The 23,651-nt window shown below is 31.1% G+C and overlaps 1 protein-coding gene across 24 annotated transcripts in view; it reads right to left on the bottom strand.

The window, feature by feature from the left end:
• LOC106867422 (uncharacterized) overlaps nucleotides 1-23,651 on the bottom strand; it is a 224,507-nt gene that overhangs the window by 112,666 nt on the left and 88,190 nt on the right. For all 24 annotated transcript variants that reach the window (XM_014912293.3, XM_014912297.3, XM_014912296.3 and 21 more), the window contains one exon: nucleotides 1,756-1,871. In XM_014912293.3, coding sequence (XP_014767779.1) covers nucleotides 1,756-1,871 — 116 coding nt within the window. The remainder of the gene's footprint in view (nucleotides 1-1,755; nucleotides 1,872-23,651) is intronic.

Raw genomic sequence — 23,651 nt, 5'->3', positions numbered from 1 at the left:
TATATATATATATATATATATATATATGTTCCAAAATCAGCCTGCGTCTTATAAGGACATGGTCACAGTTTGAGTTACTGGTAGGTAGTGGTTTAGGTGCTTGCAATGACCAGCAAAATAAACAGCAGACATCTCTCTTACTGATAACTCTAGGAAGCAGATTGTAAGCATTTTTTAATACACCAACACACATCAGCAGTACTTACTTTATATAAAATAAAATCAGTCAAGAGAGGCAAATTAAGTGATAACACCTGACCATACCCACAAACAAATCAAACTTTATGTCTTGGGCCAGGCTGAGAGTATTTCATTAGTTTGGAGATAACAATCATTGAGGCAAGCTACCTTCATAAAGCTTTAACTTAGAGGGTAATGTTTGTTTAATTGACATAAGCAATCTATTTTTGGATTAACAGATTTTCTTCAGAAAACAGTAGAGCTTGCTGTACAATATTTGTTTAATGGGTAGACACAATTAATCAATTATTGATCAGTCATTCAAGTTTTAAATTTTCAGATTACCATCACTCCAGCATACTGAAGTCAGAGAAGACATGCTTAGACAATGACTTCTAAGATACCCAAGGAGAAGGAACTGGATGTTCCAATTTCTGAAAGTGTAAACAATAGTTGAACAGCAATGGTGAAAGCAGTAATTTCCAGAAAGAATGGGGGAAAAATGTTTAAAATATGTTTTCAAATATTTTTAGAAATGGCACCCAATCAGCAGCCATCCTTATGACTCAAACTTATTGAGTATTTACTTTGGTTTATTGTAATTTAAGTGTTCCACATAACATCAGTGGACACAGATCACTTTGCACAAATGTAAACAAAGGAAAACAAGTGTAAATTAATCAAAATTAGGGCATTTTTGTCATTAAGATAATAACAGACAGTTAGTAAGCTGATATCTGCTAAAAACTCATTTTATATGGTGATATTTGAAGAAAATTGAAATAATTTTAAATTTCAGATTTAAAATACTTTATAAACTTATCTAAAGACTTTTTGTTAAGTTGTGTATGAAACACCATATCAAAATGCCAAGAAATACAAAGTTATAGGTGTTTTATGAAACCAGTCTGAGTTTGTGATTATTTCAGAATTTTATTGATGCACATAGGTGCGTGATGGGTGGGGGTGAAAATTTTAGTTAGAAATACAGGAATGAAAGAATTAAGGTTTTTTTTTTTTTTAAATAAGAAATAACAAAATTTCAAAACAATCTGGATACAACAAACTTCAAAATGACCTGAGAGGAGGGGACTACGAATAGATATGGTTTTACAATTTTTGTTTTTAAGAAAAGCCCGCCAAAACCAAATGTGTCATAAGCCATCAAATATTGCATATGTGCTTGTACATGTGTTTGCACACACACACACACACACACACACAGAGGGAGACAATAATGTAAAGGAGTTAAGAAGAAGTTGTATCCACTCTTTATAATAACCTATAAAACTTTTGTCCTATGTTACATCCTGACATTTATTTATATTTTTCTCATTTACAGCTTCGTTTTCTCCAAAATACTTTAAATTCCACACTTTCACACTGAGAAAAGTTTCAAAAGTAAAAATTAGCCAAGTCGTTTTCGAAAATAGATATTTACAACAAGAAGCCAGTCTAGTTTTAATGAACAATAGAATTTTTTTGCTAAATATTTCAATCTTATAAAATTAGGATATAATTGAAAAGTTCTTAAAGACAAAACAACATTGAAGTAAAAATGTAAATAGTATTCACCTTGAGCGATAAATGTATCATAATATTGTAAGAGGTTTGCACGTTGTAAAACTCGGTATAGTTGCCATTCTGATGCATTCGTAGGCTGTGATGACGTCATGGCATCCAAGTATTCCCTAAAAAGTGAAGGAATAGAATAATGTTAGAGCATTGCTGAATAAGAAATCTCAAGAGGTTAGCAAGCCCCAAACAAATACTTGATAATATTTTTGGTTTCACTTCAGCTTTTTATGCTATAAACAATAGGAGAAATAGTGAGATAGATAGAAAGATAGATAGATAGATAGATAGATAGATAGATAGATAGATAGATAGACTGAAAAGAGAGAGAGAGAGGTGGGGAGATATATAGAGATAGAGAGACAAAAACTAAAGCTCTGAAAGAAGAAAGCTGTTAATAAAAGTGATGAGCTATGAAACCAGAGCTTAGAACATAGACCAGATTTGTCATTTGATAATATATAATGTAATTCTTTTAAAGATCATGAAATAGTCAACAGACATCCAATATCTATGATAAAGGAAATTATTTCAATTGTTTTTTGAAATTTTCTTTGAGAAATACTGCTCAATCTGCTACATTTAATACAACCAATTCCATAAGTCCAGATAAATCTAAAATATTAATTTGAGTATTGAAAAGAAATATGCAAGAATTTTAATACATACATACACACACACACATATATATATATATATATATATATATATATATATATATATATATATATATATATATATATATATATATATATATATATATGTATGTATGTATATGTGCTTGCAACAATTTAAAAAAATAAACATTTTAAATTAAAAATATGATCGATAGATTTGAGATATTTATAAAGTTAACATTTATAAGTGATCTTTTTTCAACTCTCCTCATATTGTAGGCAAGCAAACAACTTTAAGATATTACAATGGTAAATTTTTTATAATCTGCAGTAATGGAAAATTTACCCCATTTAAATGAAACTTACAAATTTGAAACAAATTTTGATGCAAATACTCAGATTTCTTGGTAATATATTTGACAATTCTTGAAACTATTGAGAAGGAGAGACCCAACAAGGATTGCAGTAGTGACTAATACTAAAAATAGCTGCAGTATATACTATTAAGAGACTATATGGTAAAAGGAGTGACAAAATCTTGCCTATCAGTATACAGTCATCAAATTTCTACACCTCACGTAAACACCCAGGATTAACAGTAAATAATTGAAATGACTATATGTTGTTCTTATTTATTTTTGTATGAATAAATTTCAATAGGGATTTATAGCTTCTAATATTCTGTGCTCAGACTTCTTATCATTTTTGTCTGATAAAATCAGTCAAGTGACCTTTCTTTCAACACATTCATGCTCATTCAGTGAAAGAATCACAAAGGAACTTTGAACCTTAAATGAGTGGATTTGAATCAAAAGGTTGGAAAGTAGATAAAGTGAGGATTAAGAGACATAGAAGTGAAAGGTTTATACAAAATCCTTCAATATTATAGATACATGGTGGCAAGCCGGCAGAATCATTTCCGTGCTGGGAAAAATGCTTAGTGGTATTTCTTCTGACTTCACGTCCTGAGTTTAAATGCTGCCAAAGTTGACTTTGTCTTTCATCTTTTTGGGGCTGATGAATAAAGTATCAGTTGGACATTGGGGTCAATATAATTAACTTACCCCTCCCCTGAAATTGCTGGCCTTGTTCCAAAATTTGAAACATAGTACAGATACATATCTGCTAGGTATGTTGCTTGGTAGAGAACAGAATGTTTGTGCTGTATTTCAAGTGCAAATAATTTTGTAGCATAACAAGTGCCATATTGTGGTTGAATGGCAAATGTTTGCATTTGAAAAGATATGACAAAGTTCAGAGAAGCAGTGCTCTCATTAGTAACAACAGCTTTCTTTTTAGGCTTGAGTAAGAAGAATGGTAATGTATAACTATAAAACTAAGTAATGAATATTTAATGAGGCAGAACACACCCCACCCCTCAATTTTAAGGATGTTATTTCAATAGAATAAGTAGTGAATGCCAAGACAAGATACTGAAGAATATAATAGTGACAAAGCTGATGGAACAAGAAGGTAAACAAATTTCTTGAACTCAAAACAAAAATTCAGAAAAATCCTTTTAAATGTGAAATATGAAAACAAACAGAAAAAGCTTATTATTTTAAGATGCTAAAAAAATCGGTAAGATGCATTTGAAGTGGCCAAAGAAAGGAGTGATCTAAGAGAGAATTCACTGTTAATAACAGGAAAGACTAAATATGACAACTGAAGAATACATTTCAAGAGGTTGCAAAATAGGTGGTATTATCATTATTATTAAATACCACCAAGGTGGACTTTGTCTTTTATCATTTCAGGGTTGAAAAACAATAAGCTACCAGTTGAGCACAGTGATCAATGTAATCAATTTCCCCCCTGCCACCCCCTCAAAATTACCGGCCTTGTGCCAAAATTTTAAAGCACTATTAATATTATTATTGGTAAGGCGGTGAGCTGGCAGAATCATTAGCATATCAGGTGAAATGCATAGCAGTATTTCACCTGTCACTATGTTCTGAGTTCAAATTCCACCAAGGTCAATTTTGCCTTCCATCCTTTGAGGGTCAATGAAATAAGTACCAGTTACGTACTGGGATTGATGTAATCGGCTAGCCCTTCCTCCAAATTTCAGGCCTTGTGGCTATTGTATAAAGGATTATTATTATTGGTGAGCAGGCATCATCGTTAGCACACCCGACAAAGTGCTTAGCAACATTTTGTCAGTCTATCTTCTGAGTTCAAATACAGGAAAGGTTAATGTTACCTTTCATCCTTTCAGGGTCAATAAAACAAGTACCAGTCAGGTACTGGGGGTCAATGTAATCAACTAGCCCCCTCCCCTAAAAAATTTCAAGTGTTGTTATTATAGAAAGGATTATTATTATTATTATTATTATTATTAATGTTTCCTTCAAACAAGAATTAAATACATATTGGTGAACATGGATAGAAGTGTTTGAGTTTAACCAGGGTAGTTTGTTCATGGTTCATGAGATTGCTCAAAGTTAAAAAAATACTCTATGAGAATCTCTTAACAATGTTTATAGATCCTAGTATGGCTGTTATTCAAAATGTGCCTGCATCTATCCTCATAAGCAATTTATCAATGGTTGCATCACTCCATGGTGTCAGTTACAATTAGGACAAAAGAGACATTCCTTAATTGTTTTTACTTCAACAGCTTGGTCAGTGTCTTACCTCAGGTTATATCACCTCCTTCCTACAACATTACTGTCATTTGGTATAGCTATGTCAATAATTAATACACTGTTGTCATTTTTGTCATGGACAATGATGTCAGGTTTTATTATGTGCTATCTATAGACCATGTGTCAAAGTTCATTTTCTAACATAGGAAGAACACCTGAGAGAGTGTGCTGTTTGAGATTTAGGGTTTAGCTGTTCAATTTCTCATGAAATTTTTGCTGCTTTGGATATAAAGGGATTTGCAAGCTCACCCCACTTTCTTACTTTTTTTTTTTTTTTGAAACCATAGTCAACAAAAACACACAAGCAGGGGCCTCCCATTTACCTTCATATACAGTTGTTAGATGTCAAACTTATTTCTGTAGCATTTGAAATGGTTTTTAATAGATTTCTCATGATTGTTGACATGTTCAACAATATGCTATGCTTCATTGCCTGGAGTAGCGGTAAGAGGTACAAACTACAAAGAGGGTAAAGGCATATATACCCTAAGCGGAAAAAAAAGTTTGTGAAAAAGCCCCCAATAAATAGAATTAAAAAAAACGAAACACACACACACACATATATATATTCTATGAATTTATTTGTATCAGTTTTTTTATTAATATCTTTTTGTGTGTGTATTATACATATATATTGTATAGTAGTACGCTTGCCCCACCCTTGTTTTTATGAAACTGTATTTTTATATCCCCACATGTCCTATAAATCTTTTTTTGTAAAACATTTTGCATGCATGAATGGGTCATGCTGGCAAATAAATGGAACATTTATTTATTTGTTTATTTATTATCATCATTATTATTATTATCATTATTATGATAATAATATAATAATAATGATTATATTATTATCATTATTATCATTGTTATAAAATTTTATACAGATCAGTATGCTTAATCTCCTGACCAGTTTTGATATAAATATTTTCATTCTATTTCAGATTTCATCAACAGAGATTTAAATGCTGCTTTGAATAACGAAATTCCAATTACAGTCAGTCTAAACTGTCATACATCTGCTGGTCCTGTATTCCCTAATTATCTTAAACAACATAAATGCATTTCCGTTTATTAAATAATAGTAAATAGAATCGTGTCATTTGTAGACTCTGAGAATTGGTGGGATCAAACTTTGCAGCACCAATGGAAGAATTCACGGTGATACAGTCAAATGTACTAACCTCTAGATATGTCCTTTGATAAGTGAAATTATTCTAGCTACTTCAGCCTACCTAACCTGAGAATATGTACTGTTCTCACTGGTTAATTCTAATTAAGTAGTTAACAGGAGCAAGAAGAAGAGTAAAATATCTGTGCTTTTATTTCAATGTAAATTTTTTTAAATCCATAAGTTTATATATTGTTATAACAAAGATGAACAAAAATAAAACATTTTTTTTTTTTTTGAAATCAAGAAACATAGACAGTAACATTAAAGCCAACAACAGTAAGCTACATGCTAAATAAAAATCTTCAACAGTAGATGAAGATAAATCTTTAACTACAGCTTTCTGTTTAACATCCGGAAAAGAAACAAAATTAAGAGAGTAGACTGCAGACAGAGTATTGGTGTAATGACAGTGAATCAATAATATCAAATCAAACTGCTATCAGTTCACACAAATTGTTTATATACTTCCAACATGTTGTAACTTGCACCTTGTTATTAATATAGACCTTCAGGATATAAATTCTTGTTTTAAAATATGAACTGCTAAGGAAAATATCTGTGCTCCTTTTTATGTACCTAGAAATAATTGTTGTCGAAGTAATTTATTCTCAGACTCATCTCGCTGACATACAAAAGTTTGTAAGATGAAAAAGTTGTGTCATGTAAGAGACTTTGTCAAAGAAATTTCTCTTTATCTTAATTGTATATATTTTCAAAGTTCTTTTTAACTCACAAAATATTTCTAAGGCACTTTAGTAACTTTAAAAGAAAACATTGATAAGTTATAACAAATGAAGAAAAAAAAAAAAAAAAGAATACAAAAAAGAAAAGTTATGCTGAGTATTTATTCTGCCTAAAAACAAAAACAATAACAGCAAACAATAAAAAGTTTCAAATCAGATACATTAAGGCTACTGAAACAATTCTTAACACTTTCCATTGATGTGATTTTTTTTTCACAGAAAATAAAAGCTAAAAATAACTAATGCTATAAGTTATGTTGTAGGTATCAATTATTTTGAAATTATGACAAATTATAATTTTCTTCTAACTACTCCAAAAAGAAAAATTTACACAAGCAAATTTATTCTGTAGCACAAGGTTAGTTACTCTCTATCAGTGGTATCTGAAGAGGCATCTCTCTCACTCTGTGCTCTTTTCAAGGTTGATATAATTAATATTGATAAGCAGGATGTGAGAGAAGCTTTCTCTTCTATATATGATTTGTAAAACCTAATAAAAAGGCTAAAAGCTTCTGCTGCACTATATATCCAAGAACTAAAGGTAATATTTAATTTGACAAAGAAGATCAGAAAAAAAAGTGGGAGGTGGGTATTACATGAACAGTAGCAAAATTGTATTCAATGATGATATATTTGCTTCAACAACTAGGGAAGCCGATAATTTCTAATGTAAATAATTATATTAAAAATACAAGAGAATCCAACAGAGTTAAGCCCTCTTCAAATACGATGGTCATTTAGCTCAAACTGTATTAAATGAAGAATTGTTTGAAACGCAGCTGTATAGAATAAATAGTTTTGCATATAATAGTTTTTGAAATAATGTATATAAATATGTAGAATGTCTAAGATAAATATACATTAAAACTGTCTATCTTTCTGTAATGGTTTGAAGAACTCATTGTTTCTTTATTTTTCACTTATCTATATTATTCATTCTCATGAAATGCTTTTTGCAGCAATATGATAACAGGAATTTTAGTTTAGTTTCTGCCAGTCATCGAAATCACTCTTAAGCTATCAAAATCAGTTACTATCTAACACAATGGCTTTATGGTTTAGACAAAACTCATTTTTCATTTTGCAGATTCAATTTTTTCCATATTTTATTTTCATAACTGAACACTTAAAAAATCTTTAAATTAGCAGATTCCTTGAAATACTCTATCTAGATAATTTCTTTTCTTTTTCTTTTTTTTTCTTTAATTTTTTTTTTGTAAAATAAACCTTCTTTTACTGATACAATGTGAGTAGTGATGAGGATGAGAAGCTGATGTGATGGTGGGGGTAGTGGTAGGGAAAATGCATCTAGAAATGAAAACCAAAAAAGCCACCAACATTTTTGGGGGGGAAGCTATAGATTTCAGTGAATAAAAATATAAAAAGGACATGAAAAAATTTTTTAAATGAAAAAAAAACACGTTTTTTTAGATTTCCTTTTATCTTGTAACATGATATAATTGATTCAAAGCAAAATAAAAAAAAAAAAAACTAAACAAAGCAGCATCTTAGGTACATTCTTGCTATTCTTGCTATTTCTTCAAAGATGTATTTGTTAGTTCCCAAACAAACAAAAAAACATAACAATACATACAATTACACATACATATAAATTAACACACCCATGCATACACACACACACACATACATACACACATATTTGAAAGCCATCTTTCAGGAAATATGCAGGTGGTAAACAATTCAACGAACATTTCCATATATTAGTACATATAAATACTGTAAAAGGAAATATAGAGTGCATATAAATATGGTTTTAAAAAATAATATTGTAGAAATCGTGAAAAGTAGACAAATAATATAAAAAGTATTATACAAAATACACTAAATTTACTCTTAAGCATTTGTATCCTATTCAAGATATTTTTCATAAAATATGGTTTGAACTTAGCTAGAATCACAATACGATCTGCAAATTCAATTTATATAAACAAAGCAAGCCGAGGAGTTTATGACATAACAATCTCATTATTATAGCATAGTTTAAAATGCATCAGTTACAAGTTCAATAAGAGTCAGGAGTATGTGATAGGGCTTGCTTGACCCTATTTTGGTGGTATATAACAGTGAAGGAGGTAAAAAAATAACATGGGTGAAGTCAAAATTAGAATTTATCAAATGTCTAAGGAATCTTAAATCACCACACCCTAGCAAAAGTAACCTCCTATGAATTGTGTGAAGTCAGCATTGATAAAATATTTGCTTTGTTTTTTCAGCATTCAGAAGAAAGCTTTTAGAGAGACCTAAAGTGCATTATATCATTATCATTTTTACAGCAGAGAACAGGCAGAATCGTTAGCAGCATTTTGTCCATCTGAACATTTTGAGCTCAAATTCCACTGAGGTCGACTTTGCTCTTGTCTTTTCAGGATTGATGAAATCAGTTGAGTCCTGGTGTCAATGTAATCAACTATTCCCAAAATCAACTTTTCACAAAATTTCAGGCCTTGAGCCTATCGTAGGAAGGATTATTATTATTATTATTATTATCATCATCATTATCCTCTTCTTTCGATTTTGTTTCCATTTCTTGCCGAGTGTCTTCCCAACACCTAGGGCAAAGAAACTTACTGTATACATTTGGTAGGTCATTGAAATAAACACACCAGATAGTTCATTTACAAAGTCATGTGATAAAAAAAAAAGTGGAAGAAAGACAGAGAGAAAAAAGAAAAAACAAAAACAAAAATAAAGGGGAAAAGGAAAGAAAATTCACAACGATAATGCTATTATCATTATTATAATTATGGTTATTATTATTCCCACCAGGGTCAACTTTGCCTTTCATCATTCCTCTGAGTTTGATAAAATAAAGTACCAGTCAACTACTAAGGTTGATCATATTGACTAACTCCTTCTCCATATAAAATTGTTGGCTGAGTGCAAAAATCTGAAACCTTCTTTGTTATAATAATAATAATAATAATAATAATAATAATAATCTTTTTTATATTTTGACTTCAAATTCTGCTATGATTGATATTGCCTTACTTCTCTGGAGGTCAATAAAATAAAATACCAGTCAAGTACTTATGTAATCAACTTAACCCTTTCCCCTAAAACTGCTCACCTTGTGCTACTTATTATTATTGTTGTTGTTGTTGTTGCTGTTCTGCTGAATCACTGGGGTTGATGTAATCGACAAGTCACCTCCCTGCACATTTCAGGTTTTGTGCCTTTAGTAGAAAGCATTATTATTATTATCTCATTGTTATGAAAGACGGTGAGCTGGCAAAGTCATAAACATGCTGGACAGAATGCTTAGCGGTATTTTGCCCTTTGATACGTTCCAAGTTCAAATTCCACCAAGGTTGACTTTGCCTCTCATCCTTTTGGGGGTCAATAAATTAAGTACCAATGGAAGACTGGGGTCAATGTAATCAACTAGTCCCCTCCCCCAGGATTTCAGGCCTTGTACCTTTAGTAGAAAGGATTATTATTATTATTATTATTATTATTATTATTATTATTATTATTATTATTATTATTTTTATTATTATTATTATTATTATTATTATTATTATTATTATCATTAAGGTGGTGAGTGGCAGAATCGTTAGCATGCTGGGGTGTTGGGGAAAATGCTTAACAGTATTTTGACCGTCTTAACATTCTGGGTTCATATACTGACAAGGTCATTTTTGTCTTTCAATTTACTAGAGGGATAAGAAACTGTGAAGATGACAATTTAAACAGCAATTTCCTCATATCTAAAACAAACTGCCAGTATTCACGAATATATAGTAGTTGTGGAGAAGAAGAAGAGCAAGTGGATTTCACCCTTACACTGTATGTAAAAGTGTTGAGGGTTTGAAACAACAATATCATCAATGAAACTGCAATCAGATGAGACATCTTCTTTTGCAACCAACTGAAGTTGCAACAACTGGTTAATTCTCCCGTTATCTCACCTGATTTTTTTTGATTTTTTTTTTTTTAACTACAAACATCTACAACTACTGCTTCAAAGAATTGTACACAACTCAAATCAACAATTCTCCTCTATTCACACCTAAGTTTATATCTTGCAATAAAATCTAAGACTATTTTTGTAAACATACACACACAGACACATGCATCCCCCCCCCCCACACCATCATTACAAAAATGTAAACACAATGTAGTACTACATGTCACATGTGACGTAGCAGGCATGAAATTACAAACTATAATTCTAATTATATGCACCCATATACACACTTATTACTGACAAATTTGAATGGTTTAACCTTCATACAAAGAGCTACGTATTTTCTTCCACTATTACTATTTTCCTAGATATTTCTCTTTAAAAGTCACATTAATTTTACCATATTTTGGGCCGAAAATTTTGGAGCAGAGTTATGCTTAAAAATTATTAGCAACCAATAATGGTTGTGACCATTTCAAAAACAGCTACATTTAGCCCAGATATTATTACAAGAGAGAAGAAGAGATTATTTTTCCATTTTCAAATCTTAAATGAATTCTTCGCGAAAAATAATTTATAATTAACATTAGATTTTTTCAAAATTTCAATAATGGAATATATATATATATATATATATATATATATATGGTGAATATGAAATAATAATTGTGATAAATACATTCAATTAATAACCATACTTACAAAGTTCATACCCTAGTTTTTAATTTCATGCCAATTTATTAATATTTCTGAGAGACATGGAAAAAAATAATAAAAATGTACTACAGCATTGTAGAACTACAGATATATACATATTCACACACTCACAAACAGATAAATAGATAGATAGATAGACAGATAGATAGATAGACAGATAGATAGACAGATTAAAATAATTCATATTGGCAAAATATCTAATAGTCAAAAGGTTAGAAAGAGGATACAGACAGCTAAACATATTAATCAATGAAAAAAGAACCCTTATCTAAAAGGATGAAAACCCTATAATAATAATAATAATAATAATAATAATAATAATAATAATAATAATAATAAATAATAATAATAATAATAATAATAATTTCTTTTATTGCTACAAAGGCAACAGATAAGGGGATGATACAGGTACAAATTCTTTTTCTTAATAATATTACTATTATTATTATTATTATTATTATTACTATTATCATTATCATTATCATCATCATCATTGTTATTGTTATTTTCTCTAAATTAAATTACATTTTTCAAAATAACACTTAAAATTATACAATATAAATGACGAAATAAAATTCGACAGAAAACCAAAGAAATACAAAAAAAAAAACCAAACAATTAATAATAATAAATAATAAAATCTATGCCCAATCCATAATATGGCAACCTACACAAGATTAAGATTAATGACAATATAGAAATACATTAAAAATTGAGATTGATTTCATGAAATAAAATGGAAAGAAGAGATTAAAATTAAACAAATATTGATATAAATATATTTTTCTTGTAAAATCTAAAAACAAAATAGCTAAACCAAAATATAATCTCATTCAATTAATATGAAGAGAAGTTCTTTTTTTTTTTTTTTTTTTAATGTTTTAAAGTCAAAATTTTTATGCAGATTTTCTTTGGAAAATCTAAAGTATGATTTATAAGAAATATATTTCCCTAGATCATTGTAATTAGTTTTACTAGCTAACAGAATAATAACAATGTCAACATCAAAATGAGAATCAGTGAGAAAGCGGGGGGGGGGGGGAGGGGGGAAGCGAGAGAGACCGAAAGAAACAGAAAGTGTGAGAGAGGGAGAATAAAAATGAGTAACTTGTAAAAATCTGTCCGTTTCTCATATAATGAAGCGGTTAGGAGTTACTTCCCTTTACAAGCTAGTTTGCACAATATTTCCAACGACCTATTTAAAATTTTAAAGAGAGGAAGAACAAATAAAAGCGAGAATTAATTCTTCGGCAGGAAACCACCATTCTAATTATGTAGAAAAAAATCCCCCACCCAAACTACAAACAATGGGTAAATTACATACTTATTAATGTTCATGTTTCCTCACTAAAACCAAATATTAGTTATATATTTTACATATTAACTTGGGTACTACCTAAGCAGAAAATGTTTTCAGTATATTTCCCAAACATGGAAAATCTAAATTTTGAAATATATATAAAACATTCAATAATCAACACTCTGCAAATATTACAATTTTTTTTTTAGATAGAGGGGGCAGCAAATGACCAGTTATAATGACAAACCCAGGTTAAAATTATTATGAATTTAATCTTACAATGACCACTATCCGTGATGTTTAAAAGTACCAGTGATACGTGGGTCTCAATTCAAACAACTATATTTGTTCTCTGTGATAATTAGCTTCATCTTAATTCAAAAAGAAATCAATATTTTGTTTTTCATATTAAGATGTTCAGAGTATTTTGTCTCAATTAGTTCACTGCCTCATATATTTTTCATGCTAACTAGAGTAGTTATATGTTGCAATTAAAAATCGTTACATACTGCAATTAAAAATCAAGTAGTGCTAATTTCATTATTTAAGCTGAGGAGTTGCAGAGGTCAGCTTTGCATTAGCAGTGAAATGTGTTAATAGAGTTGTCTGCATTGGAGAGATTTTTTGCATAGGGTGAGTTCATCAGTCCCTCTCGATTTTCTTCAGGTTGAATGTCAGAAGATGAAACTACACGCACACACACATATACAAATAAGACGACAAAGGAGTTAACAATTATCTTATGAACGTCATTAGCTTACAACTGTTTCTGCTATAAGATACAGTGCTTGAGTAACATCTTATAGCTTCATTGGAGCCTTGATTATGAAATGCAGTTTATTTGGGAAAAGAATTACATTTATGCATATATGTAGGAAAAAAGCATTACCTATGAGAAGGGTTTAGATTATCACTCTCACAATACCTGAGTGAAATATATATATGATTCTTACATTATAAACAAGGATATAAATTTTGGTAAGAGAGACATTAATTGAAGTTTATATTTTCCACCCTGGAAATACTTCACTTGAGTGAGATATGAATACAAAACAGTGAGATGAAATAACATTATCTGATATTGTTTCTGTCAACCTCGGACATTTGATATTGTAATAATATCTCGAAAGATTCTTTTTCAGAATTGGTTCTCAAAGTACATATAGAGCTGTAGATAATAGCATGTAAATATTGGGTTGGAAAACCCTTTTAGATGGAAAAAACACAATGCTAGAATGCCTGTCATGTATATAAGAAATGTGGGTTTGAATCCAAAAGAGTTTTTCAACCTAATATTTACAGGCTGTTTTTCATAGCTTTATATATCTACTTCAAGAACCAGTTCTTAAAAAGAATTACTCTACATTCTCTTGAAAGTTAATGAATTCTTATGATGTCTCAAAAATGTTAGGAATTCATAGTAGCCAGTGCAGAGTTCTAGTTGCAGAAAGCTAAGCACTAGTTTTTATAGGTAAACTATGATAAGTAATGTTCTCATAGGACCTGATATTTAATCCTGACACCTAGCTGAACTGAAAGCATAAGGAAGGAAATATCTTATGTACACGAGAGAAACACCTGTAGTGATTTTGAACTTATGATCTATGAGTTCAATATTTTGTCCAATTAGCTGTTTCATTTACATGTATTAATGGAATGGTTCTCAACTAGGGTCCATATTATAATTGCAAGAAACAGTTTGGTTTCTTTCTTTAGAAGCATCTATAAAACTAACTTTTAAACATCGAAGGTCCACCAGAATAGAATAGTAATCAAAGGGATCTATAAGTAAAAAACTTGGTTGAAAAACATTGTTTTAATGTAAGGTTGAACAACTTGCATTTTTAAGAAAGAAAACTCAAATCCAAAACTATTTTAAAACTATGTGAAGCCAATGCCTCCATCAAATACATAAGATGTCTGTTCCCTTTAAATGACTAATACTGAATCTAACTAATAAGTAAGTTGTAAACACTTTTTGTCGGCAGAAATTAAAGTTAAAAAGAAAAAAATTTATTAATTTCATTCATCATAAAACCTACAAAGAAAAAAGTAAAAAAAAACAAAAAACAAACATACTGACTAAACCAGTGTAATATAAGAGGACAGAGTTGAGGTTATTTGTCAAGTCTACCACTATACAAGAGGATTACTATTGCTACTACCTATGCTATCCTAGACATGATGAATGTAATGGGTGGGGCAGCTAATTTTAACCTGATGAAAGCTAGAACAGTGCAATATCCAACACCCTAAAATATCTGATGACTGACTTGGACTACCAGCTTGTGTGTTGCTAGGTCACAGAGTAGTACTTAAGTATATAATTAGTAGCTAGCAAACTAGCAGGGCACTAGAAAGACTTGATGGGTGAAAAAAAAAATGTGAACAGCAAATGAATAGTGTAGAAGGGTGGTGCAGGGACTTACCCATTCTACAGCCCAGAGGGCTAAATAAGCTAACATGGAAACTACTTGGCAATCATTTTTATTCAGGTATGCAGGAGGAAGAGAAAGAAAATCATCACGAAAACATTTACAAAAACTCCAGCTTTACAGATGTAAATAAAACACATTAAATATCTATCAGGAGTACTTAATTCATCTCTTTAGTGGTCTCACAGAGAGAGAGAGAGTGTGTGCAGAGGGGGGGGGAGAAAGAGTGTGTGAGAGAGAGAGAGAGAGAGAAAGTGTGTGTGAGAGTGAGATGCATTAATGAATGATATGGTTCTAAAGAGTTTATTATCAAAAATATGAGACAGTGGAAATATTTACAAAATCATTCAACCACCTCAATGCAGTTGAAGTGGTTGAATGTGTGTGTGTGTATATATATATATATATATATATATATATATACACACACACATAGAGAGAGAGAGAGAGTAAGAGAGAGAGAGGGAGAGAGAAAGGTGTGAGTGTAGCTGTGTGGTAAGATTTTTGCTTCCTAAACACATGGTTCTGGGTTCAGTCTTACTGCGTGGCACCTTTGGCTAGTGTCTTCTACTACAGCCTCAGGTTAACCAAAGCCTTGTGAGTGGATATGGGAAATGGAAATAGATTGAAGCCCATTGTGTGTGTGTGTGTGTGTGTGTGTGTGTGTGTGCGCGCGTGTGTGTGTGTGCGTGTGTGTGCGTGCGTGTGTGTGTGTGTGTGTGTGTGTTTTTGTGTCCATGTTCATCACCCATCACCACATCACAACTGGTGTTGGTGTGTTTACATCCACATAACTTAGTGGTTCAGCAACAAGGCTAACAGAGTAAATACCAGACTTAAAAAATATATTGGCATCAATTTGTTCAGTTAAAAACCACCCATGGCCCTAGCTTGGCTGCAGTCCAATGACTGAACCAAGTAAAACATAAACAATATATATATACATATATATATATATATATATATATATATATATATATATATATATATATATATATATATATATTGTTGCTACCAAACAGTCAATTATCTAACTCTGAGTGGTATATTAACTCAAGCAGAGATAGCACAGGTCAAAGAAATACACTCCTAATTTTTTTATCCTGTTTAGTAAAAAAACTATATCTCATTATATAATGTTTTACATTATGAACAACACTTATGTCAATATTATGTTAATTTACAAGAGAAAACAATATTTCATTCTTTCAAAGAATATGTTAGTATAAAATTGTTGAACCTTTTAATAGTAATCAACAGTAGTTGGTACCAGTTGGCCAAGTTAGATAGGAGTTGGGTACTGAAACTGACTTGTCTCCATAGCAATATATTAGTATTTCACAAGTAGAGCCACACCTTTGATTATATAAATCAATATAAGTGATACAGGAGTGTTTGAACAAGCAAACAAGTAATTACTACAAACGAGTCATTTGTATAGTTTAAACAAAAGATAAGCTACCCAGATGGCACCTAATAAAACACTTCCATTCCATATTTCATGTGTGTGTGTGTGTGTGTGTGTACTTAATTACTTATTTGATAAGGGTGATCTTGATGTAAAAAAAAACAACTAGATGGAAAGTTAGTTATAGTTGTTGGAAGTAAATTTTTAAGGTCCATAAATGTAAAGTAGAGTTATTGAATTCAAGAGAATAGGTTTATCTATTAAATCCTGAAATATTTTGTAGCTGACTAGAACTAAATACAGAAAAAAATAACCCTTTATCATACAGAATATCCATTTTCTGCAACCTACAGAGCAATTATCATACACTCACACAAACACATATGCCTCATGCTGGTTTACTAAATATCTTAACTGAACTATTTTGTTGTGTTTCATGGAGATGACATATAAATTATTTATTGTGTAAACATTTCATTCTTCTAAAGCTAACCAGTGTGCAATCTTGTACTACTTACTTAGTAATTCTTTTACAACTTCTTTTGGCAAATACTAGATAGAAACCCATTAAGTTATTTCGCCATGCTTACTGAAAAATATTGCTTTATTTCCTCACCGTATAATTTATTTCTAGTAGGATTTTTATTGCACCCTGTATTAAATTCATTAACTAATTTAATTGTAATCAGTTTGTTTAAACTAAGAGTTTCTGCACAAGCTAATTTGCTTCACCATAAAGTCTCTAACCAAGAGAGTATAGCTTTATATGTCCCAAACCAATACTTTCTCAGGAAGGGATGCAATTTTTACAACTCTCTTTATGTGCAATCTAAGTAGGTTATCAACAGATATAATGATACCTACATTAAAATATCTCTCATCATTTCATCTAAATGCTTCTGTCAGATTGTTCCCTGTATTGTATAATAAGAGACAATATGATTCGGAGGATAAGAAAGGAAAGGACAATACAAAAAGGGAAATTTTGAAGCAGCAAGTGTTTAAAGAAAATCATAGTAAAATGCAATAAGGTGTTAATTAGAACAAATGCTCATTGAAACTAGTTGTAAATTTTCTAAGGCTTATTTTGGATTTCTATTGTGAATAAATTGTCAGTAACTTAGAAATAGTTAGTCAAAATGAAATCCTTTAAACTGTTTAAATGGAAACAATTTAAAACAAAAGAGATCAAAAGATTTTCACAGAAAAATAGTAAAAGTAGCATTTTAGTATTTGGTTTATTGGAGTACATAATGTGAAGTACATAGAGGAAGATTTGCCATGATTAAACCATAATCCTATAATAAAAGCTGCCAAGCTAGGAGATTAACTTTTTGCAATAGAAATAGCTGGTAAATATGCATTAAACAATAAAACAAAAGAGAAGTATTTATGAAAGGAACCAGTTGTTGATTGAATAATAATATAACAACAATACAAGACAAGAGAAATAATGTTTCAACCAAGAGTAATCAATAAGTAAGAGAAATAACTCCACCTCTTCCACTTCCTCCTCCCAAACTAAAATTTCACTGTCACAAGAGTGAGATAATGATTTTATCATAACATTTACTAATAATCAGGTTACTTGTACAAACTGCTTATCTTGCACACTTTCTACAGTCTAACATTCATTATTTCTTTTCATTGTTAGAATTCTCTCACACAGCTCACACCACATTAGCACCAATTCAGTATAATTAGCAGACACATAGTTTACAACATATAGCTTCAAAGAAGTGGCCGGAAAATAACTGCTTCTAAGATAGGCACAATGCCTGAAATACGGGGGCAGGAGGTTAGTCACTTAAATTGACCTCAGCACTTGACAAGTACTTTATTTTAGTGACCCTGAAAGAATAAGCAGCAAAGTTGATCTCGATGGAATTTGAACTCAGAATGTAAAATAAACATTTGGTCCACTACTTTAATGGTTCTGCCAATCCACTACCCTTAGTGGACAGAAAATAATAAAAGGAAGAAAATGAAAAAAAAGAAAAAAAACTTAAAAACGGTAATACTGAGGGCTTGGGTAATTTGGATAGCAACCCCACCAACACTAAACAATTCACATCTTGGCAGCTTCCGCTATTAAGTACACCGTCACAAGCATCATAGTCATTTTAACGTTTGTAATGACAGACTAAGTCAGATTTAGTTATGTCCCTTTACAAACTGAGTTCAAATCTTGTCAAGGTGGACATATTACCCTGTCAACAGTCTGAATTTAATAAAATATTATCAGCAAAGAACTGGGAGGAGTGAGATGATTAAATTGCTCACATTCCTCTCCCAAAGCTTATTGTCTTGCGCTAAACATTAGAAAATACATATTATACCATTATCTGTTGGATTGGCAAAGCCTCATAGAAGACACCACTTAAGCATTTGCCTTGGCTTCTAACAAGCTGGCAGAATTGTCAGCATGCTAGAAAAACTGCTTAGTGGCATTTCTTCAAGCTTTAGGTTCTAAGTTCAAATTCCGACAACATCAACTTTGCTTTTCATCCTTTCGGGGCTGATAAAATAAACTACCATTTAGGTACTGGGGTCAATGTAATTGACTATCACTCTCTCATACAATTTCAGGCCTTATTATTGATATAATGATTAATGTTCACCAGCCGACTAACATATCTACCTATGGGTCCTATGAATCCGAATGAGTCAAAAAGAAAGCAGAAGTAAATAATTTTATGATACTGCCAGGAATTCTCTTTCCCCTTTCCTACATGTTGAAAATGGAATGGAAGGGAAATTAATAAGCTGACACGAAATTAGATTAGACACAGATTTTTAAAAATCAATATTCAGTAATAAACCTATAATTACTTATTAGGCATGAGCCTCAATAAAGGAGAGAAGCTAAGTCTGAAATAATTACATCGATACACCACCACGAAAGGAATGTAGTGTGCCTGTTGTTTAACTTCATACTAACATACTGCTACTATTACAACTAATTAACCTTCTGAGTTGTAATCTACAATTCACACACACATAAATATATATGTGTGTATATATATATATATATATATATATATATATATATATATATATATATATATATATATATACACAAACACACACACACAGATATACACATACATACATATATATATAACTGTGTGTTGTGACATTCACATACACATATAAACATAAGGTAGGTACACTGACTGGTGTGGTGATGTGTGAATGTGTTTTCCTTTTGGTATGTTGAACACAGGAACTCTAGAATATTCTCAAAATAATTTCAATGTTCCATTCAGAAAAACATTAGTTTTTTTTTCTTTCTTTTTCAATCGAAAATAATATTGTTTTAAATTTTTCAAATTAGACACTAATGCTAAACACAATATCTTAAAAACTGTGTTTTGCGATATACGTGCTATTATATGTAATGAATGAATATACATACACACACACACACACATATATATATCTATATCTATATATATATGTAATGAATGGATATACATACATATATATATATATATATCCTCTCATCTTGAAGGTATGAATGATTTGAAAGAACTTTGACTGCTATTTCTAGCAGATCGATCTGCTTGTGTAGAGAAGTTCTCATTTATCCCCGATTGAGCAACCTATGATAAAGGGCATTCCGGCTGTGACCATCCAGTCTTTACGTGTATCAGGGACTACATTCTCCAAGCTGCCCTCCCTCTTTTAAAACTGCAAGCTGTATGATTCAAGGGATGTTTGGTTAGTATTTCCAGCAGATCATGTAACTGGCCAGAAACTTCTTCATTAGTCCATGGCTCCCAATTGTTTAGCCAAGGACAGTCATCTCCAATGAAGACCCTCACAAACTTATTTTACAAATTATATAGATGTGCTTTCATGTTAACCTCTCCACTTTCACCCTTTCTCTCTTTCTTTCACTCTATTTATGCCTGCCTGTGCAAGGACATTTGGGTGAGTAGGTGTGAGTGTATGTGTGTGTGTGTGTGTGTGTGTGTGTGTGTGCGTGCATCTATTTATTGATATGTTTGTTAATTATACAGAAGTGGGCTTCAGTTTATAATACGTGGATGACCACAAAGGAAGACTGGATGAATGGAGGAGAGAGACAGACAGACACACAGACAGAAAGGGCAATAGAAGTGGGAAAAACCGCAAAGACCGACAGATCCGTAGTTAAAAAGAAATATAAAGACTAATAGTTAGAGGGTAAAACAGAGACATACACATGTTACTATGATATAATAATAGTGTGTGCGTGTGTATATATATATATATATATATATATATATATATATATATATAGCAGCATGTGTGAATCAATTTATTCGTTTATATATTACAAGGGAGAGAGAGAGAGAGAAAGTCCTAGGGTTACATGTTCATAGGAACATAATAAAGTAACTAACAGCTTGGCCTAAGTGTCAAAATGGATCCAGCAAAAATACATTTTATTGTGCTTAGTGTGTGTGTTTTACTTTTTTTACTATTTGAAGAATTTTTCCTACAAGGAACAAGCCAAACCAACTGTAAAATCAAGAGTAAAAAAAATTATGAACAAAGCTCTATCGCTGAAATTTGGATAACAACAAAAAAAAAAAAACAAAAAAAAAAAGTTACAAACTGAACTTTTGAAAAGTCTTGTATATTTTTACTGTTCCAGTTACATATCATATTTGTGACTTGCTTGATAGTTTGTCACTGCCTTGGCCTGGAAATCCTAGCTTCTCAAGATTATCACTTTAATATTTACTAACGTAGAGAAATGTACCAATAATTGACATAAATAATTATTGTAAATTTATAATCAAGGTAGTGAAGCTACAGGCTTCAAAGCAGTTCTCCACAAATATGTACGTACGTCCATATGTATGCATGCACATACATATGTGAGTATGTGTCTATGTACATATCTCAAAGTAGTGTGAACATGCACACACACACATGCAAATTTGGGGGCTTGGGGCAGAAGTAGCATAAGTTTTAATTTGTGCACATGCACTGGAAACTTAAGAGGCAAAAAGAAAAAGTGGAAATCAGGACGCAAACCAATTTCTTTTAATAATAGAGTAAGATAGGACCAGTCTACCAGTTGAAGAAGGCTTGCATAAATAGTTAATGAGTGCAATATGGGGGAGGGTGGCTGTGGTGGTGGGGGAGGAGGAGGAGGAGGAGGAGGGTGATGATTTACAGTACTTAGTAAGCTACTAAACTGCATAGCTGATCATTCCATTACTAATTTCCTATCGAAGGTCAATCACTGGAACAACTTGTCTGTAGTAGTAAAAACAATTCCATCATAACCATCATCAGATTCATTAACAACAGTTGAATGGATATTTGTGCGTGTATATATATATATATATATATATATATATATATATATATATATATATACATGCATATATATGTGTGTGTGTGTATGTGTGAGTCTGATATAAGTGATAGGCAGAGAAATAGAGGGAGAGAGAGAGAAGAATTATTCTATTTTAATGAAGGTTTTGAATAATTTATATGAGAAGAAAATATCTTTCCAAGAGATTTGACACACAGAAAAAAAAAAACAACAGCAACAACAACAAAAACTTAACAAACCATGGTGTGTATTTTTGCTTTAACTAGCAATCTGCTGCTAACTGAAATAACATACGAGGAGGAATCAGCAATATAGTTGAGAAATAATTAATTTATTCTGATGCTTTCAATTAGTGATTTATTTCAAAAAAAAAAAATAAAAAATAAATAAATAAATAATAATAATAATTTTAAAAAAAAGGAAGAAACACTAAAAACGAAATTAAATGGTTTTAATAAGTATCAACCATCAGTTATGAAATTGACCCTTATCGACTCCGAGCTCAGATATTGTTTGATCAACGATGGCGACAATGGTGATGATGACGATAGTGATGATGATGATGATGGTGGTGATGATGGCTCACTTAGCGGTTATTACTTGGTTGAAGTGAATTATCAAAATAAAAATTAAAAAAACATAACAGAAAAAAATGACACAAAAAAAACCTGAAATACTCGGTGTTCACGTAGTGTAAGCTATTTACAAAGGCTTAAATACCAAAATAATCTCTAATCTTTCAACTGAGCCACCAAATCAAACAGAAATAGTTGCTATAAATACTTGACTAATAATAATCATTTAGAAAGAACAAAACCAATAGCAATTGATGCTGTAAGGAACATTTGAACATCAGAAGTCAATGAAAATTTCATATTTACACTACTCCAAGATAGCTGATAATAATAATAATAATAATAATAATAATAATAATAATAATAATAATAATAATAATAATAATAATAATAATAATAATCCATTCTATAATAGCCACAAGGCCTGAAATTTGTGGGGAGGGGGCTACTCAATTAAATTGACCATTGACTGGTACTTATTTTATTGATCCCGAAAGTCAACCCTGGTGGAATTTGAACACAGACCATAAAATTGGATGATATGTTGCAAAGCATTTTGTCCAATGTGACAATGATTCTGCCAGCTCACAGCCTTGATAATTGTAATAATAATAGTAATAATAATAATAATAATAATAATAATAATAATAATAATCTTTTCTGCTAAAGGCACAAAGTCTGAAATTGGGAGGAAAGGGCTAGTCAATCATATTGACCCTAATATATAACTGGTACTTATTTCATCAACCTGAAAGGATGAAAGGCAAAGTTGACCTCAGTGGAATTTGAACTGAGGATGCAAAGAAAGACGAAATCCTGGCGTGCTAACGATTCCACCACTCACCACCTTAAGAAGAAGAAGAAGAAGAAACCTTTCGACTATAGGCGCAAAGCTTAACATAATGGAGGAAGGGATTAGTCAATTTCATCAACTCCAGTAAAATGGTTCCTTCAAATTTTGGCAAAAGGTCAGTAATTTTGAATGAGAGGAGAACCAGTTAATACCAACAACCCCA

This window comes from Octopus bimaculoides, chromosome 16 (assembly GCF_046866305.1).
Source record: "Octopus bimaculoides isolate indiv1 chromosome 16, ASM4686630v1, whole genome shotgun sequence".
NCBI classification, from domain to species: domain Eukaryota; kingdom Metazoa; phylum Mollusca; class Cephalopoda; order Octopoda; family Octopodidae; genus Octopus; species Octopus bimaculoides.
Note: the sequence above shows the minus strand (reverse complement) of the source record. Positions and strands in the feature narration are given on the sequence as shown.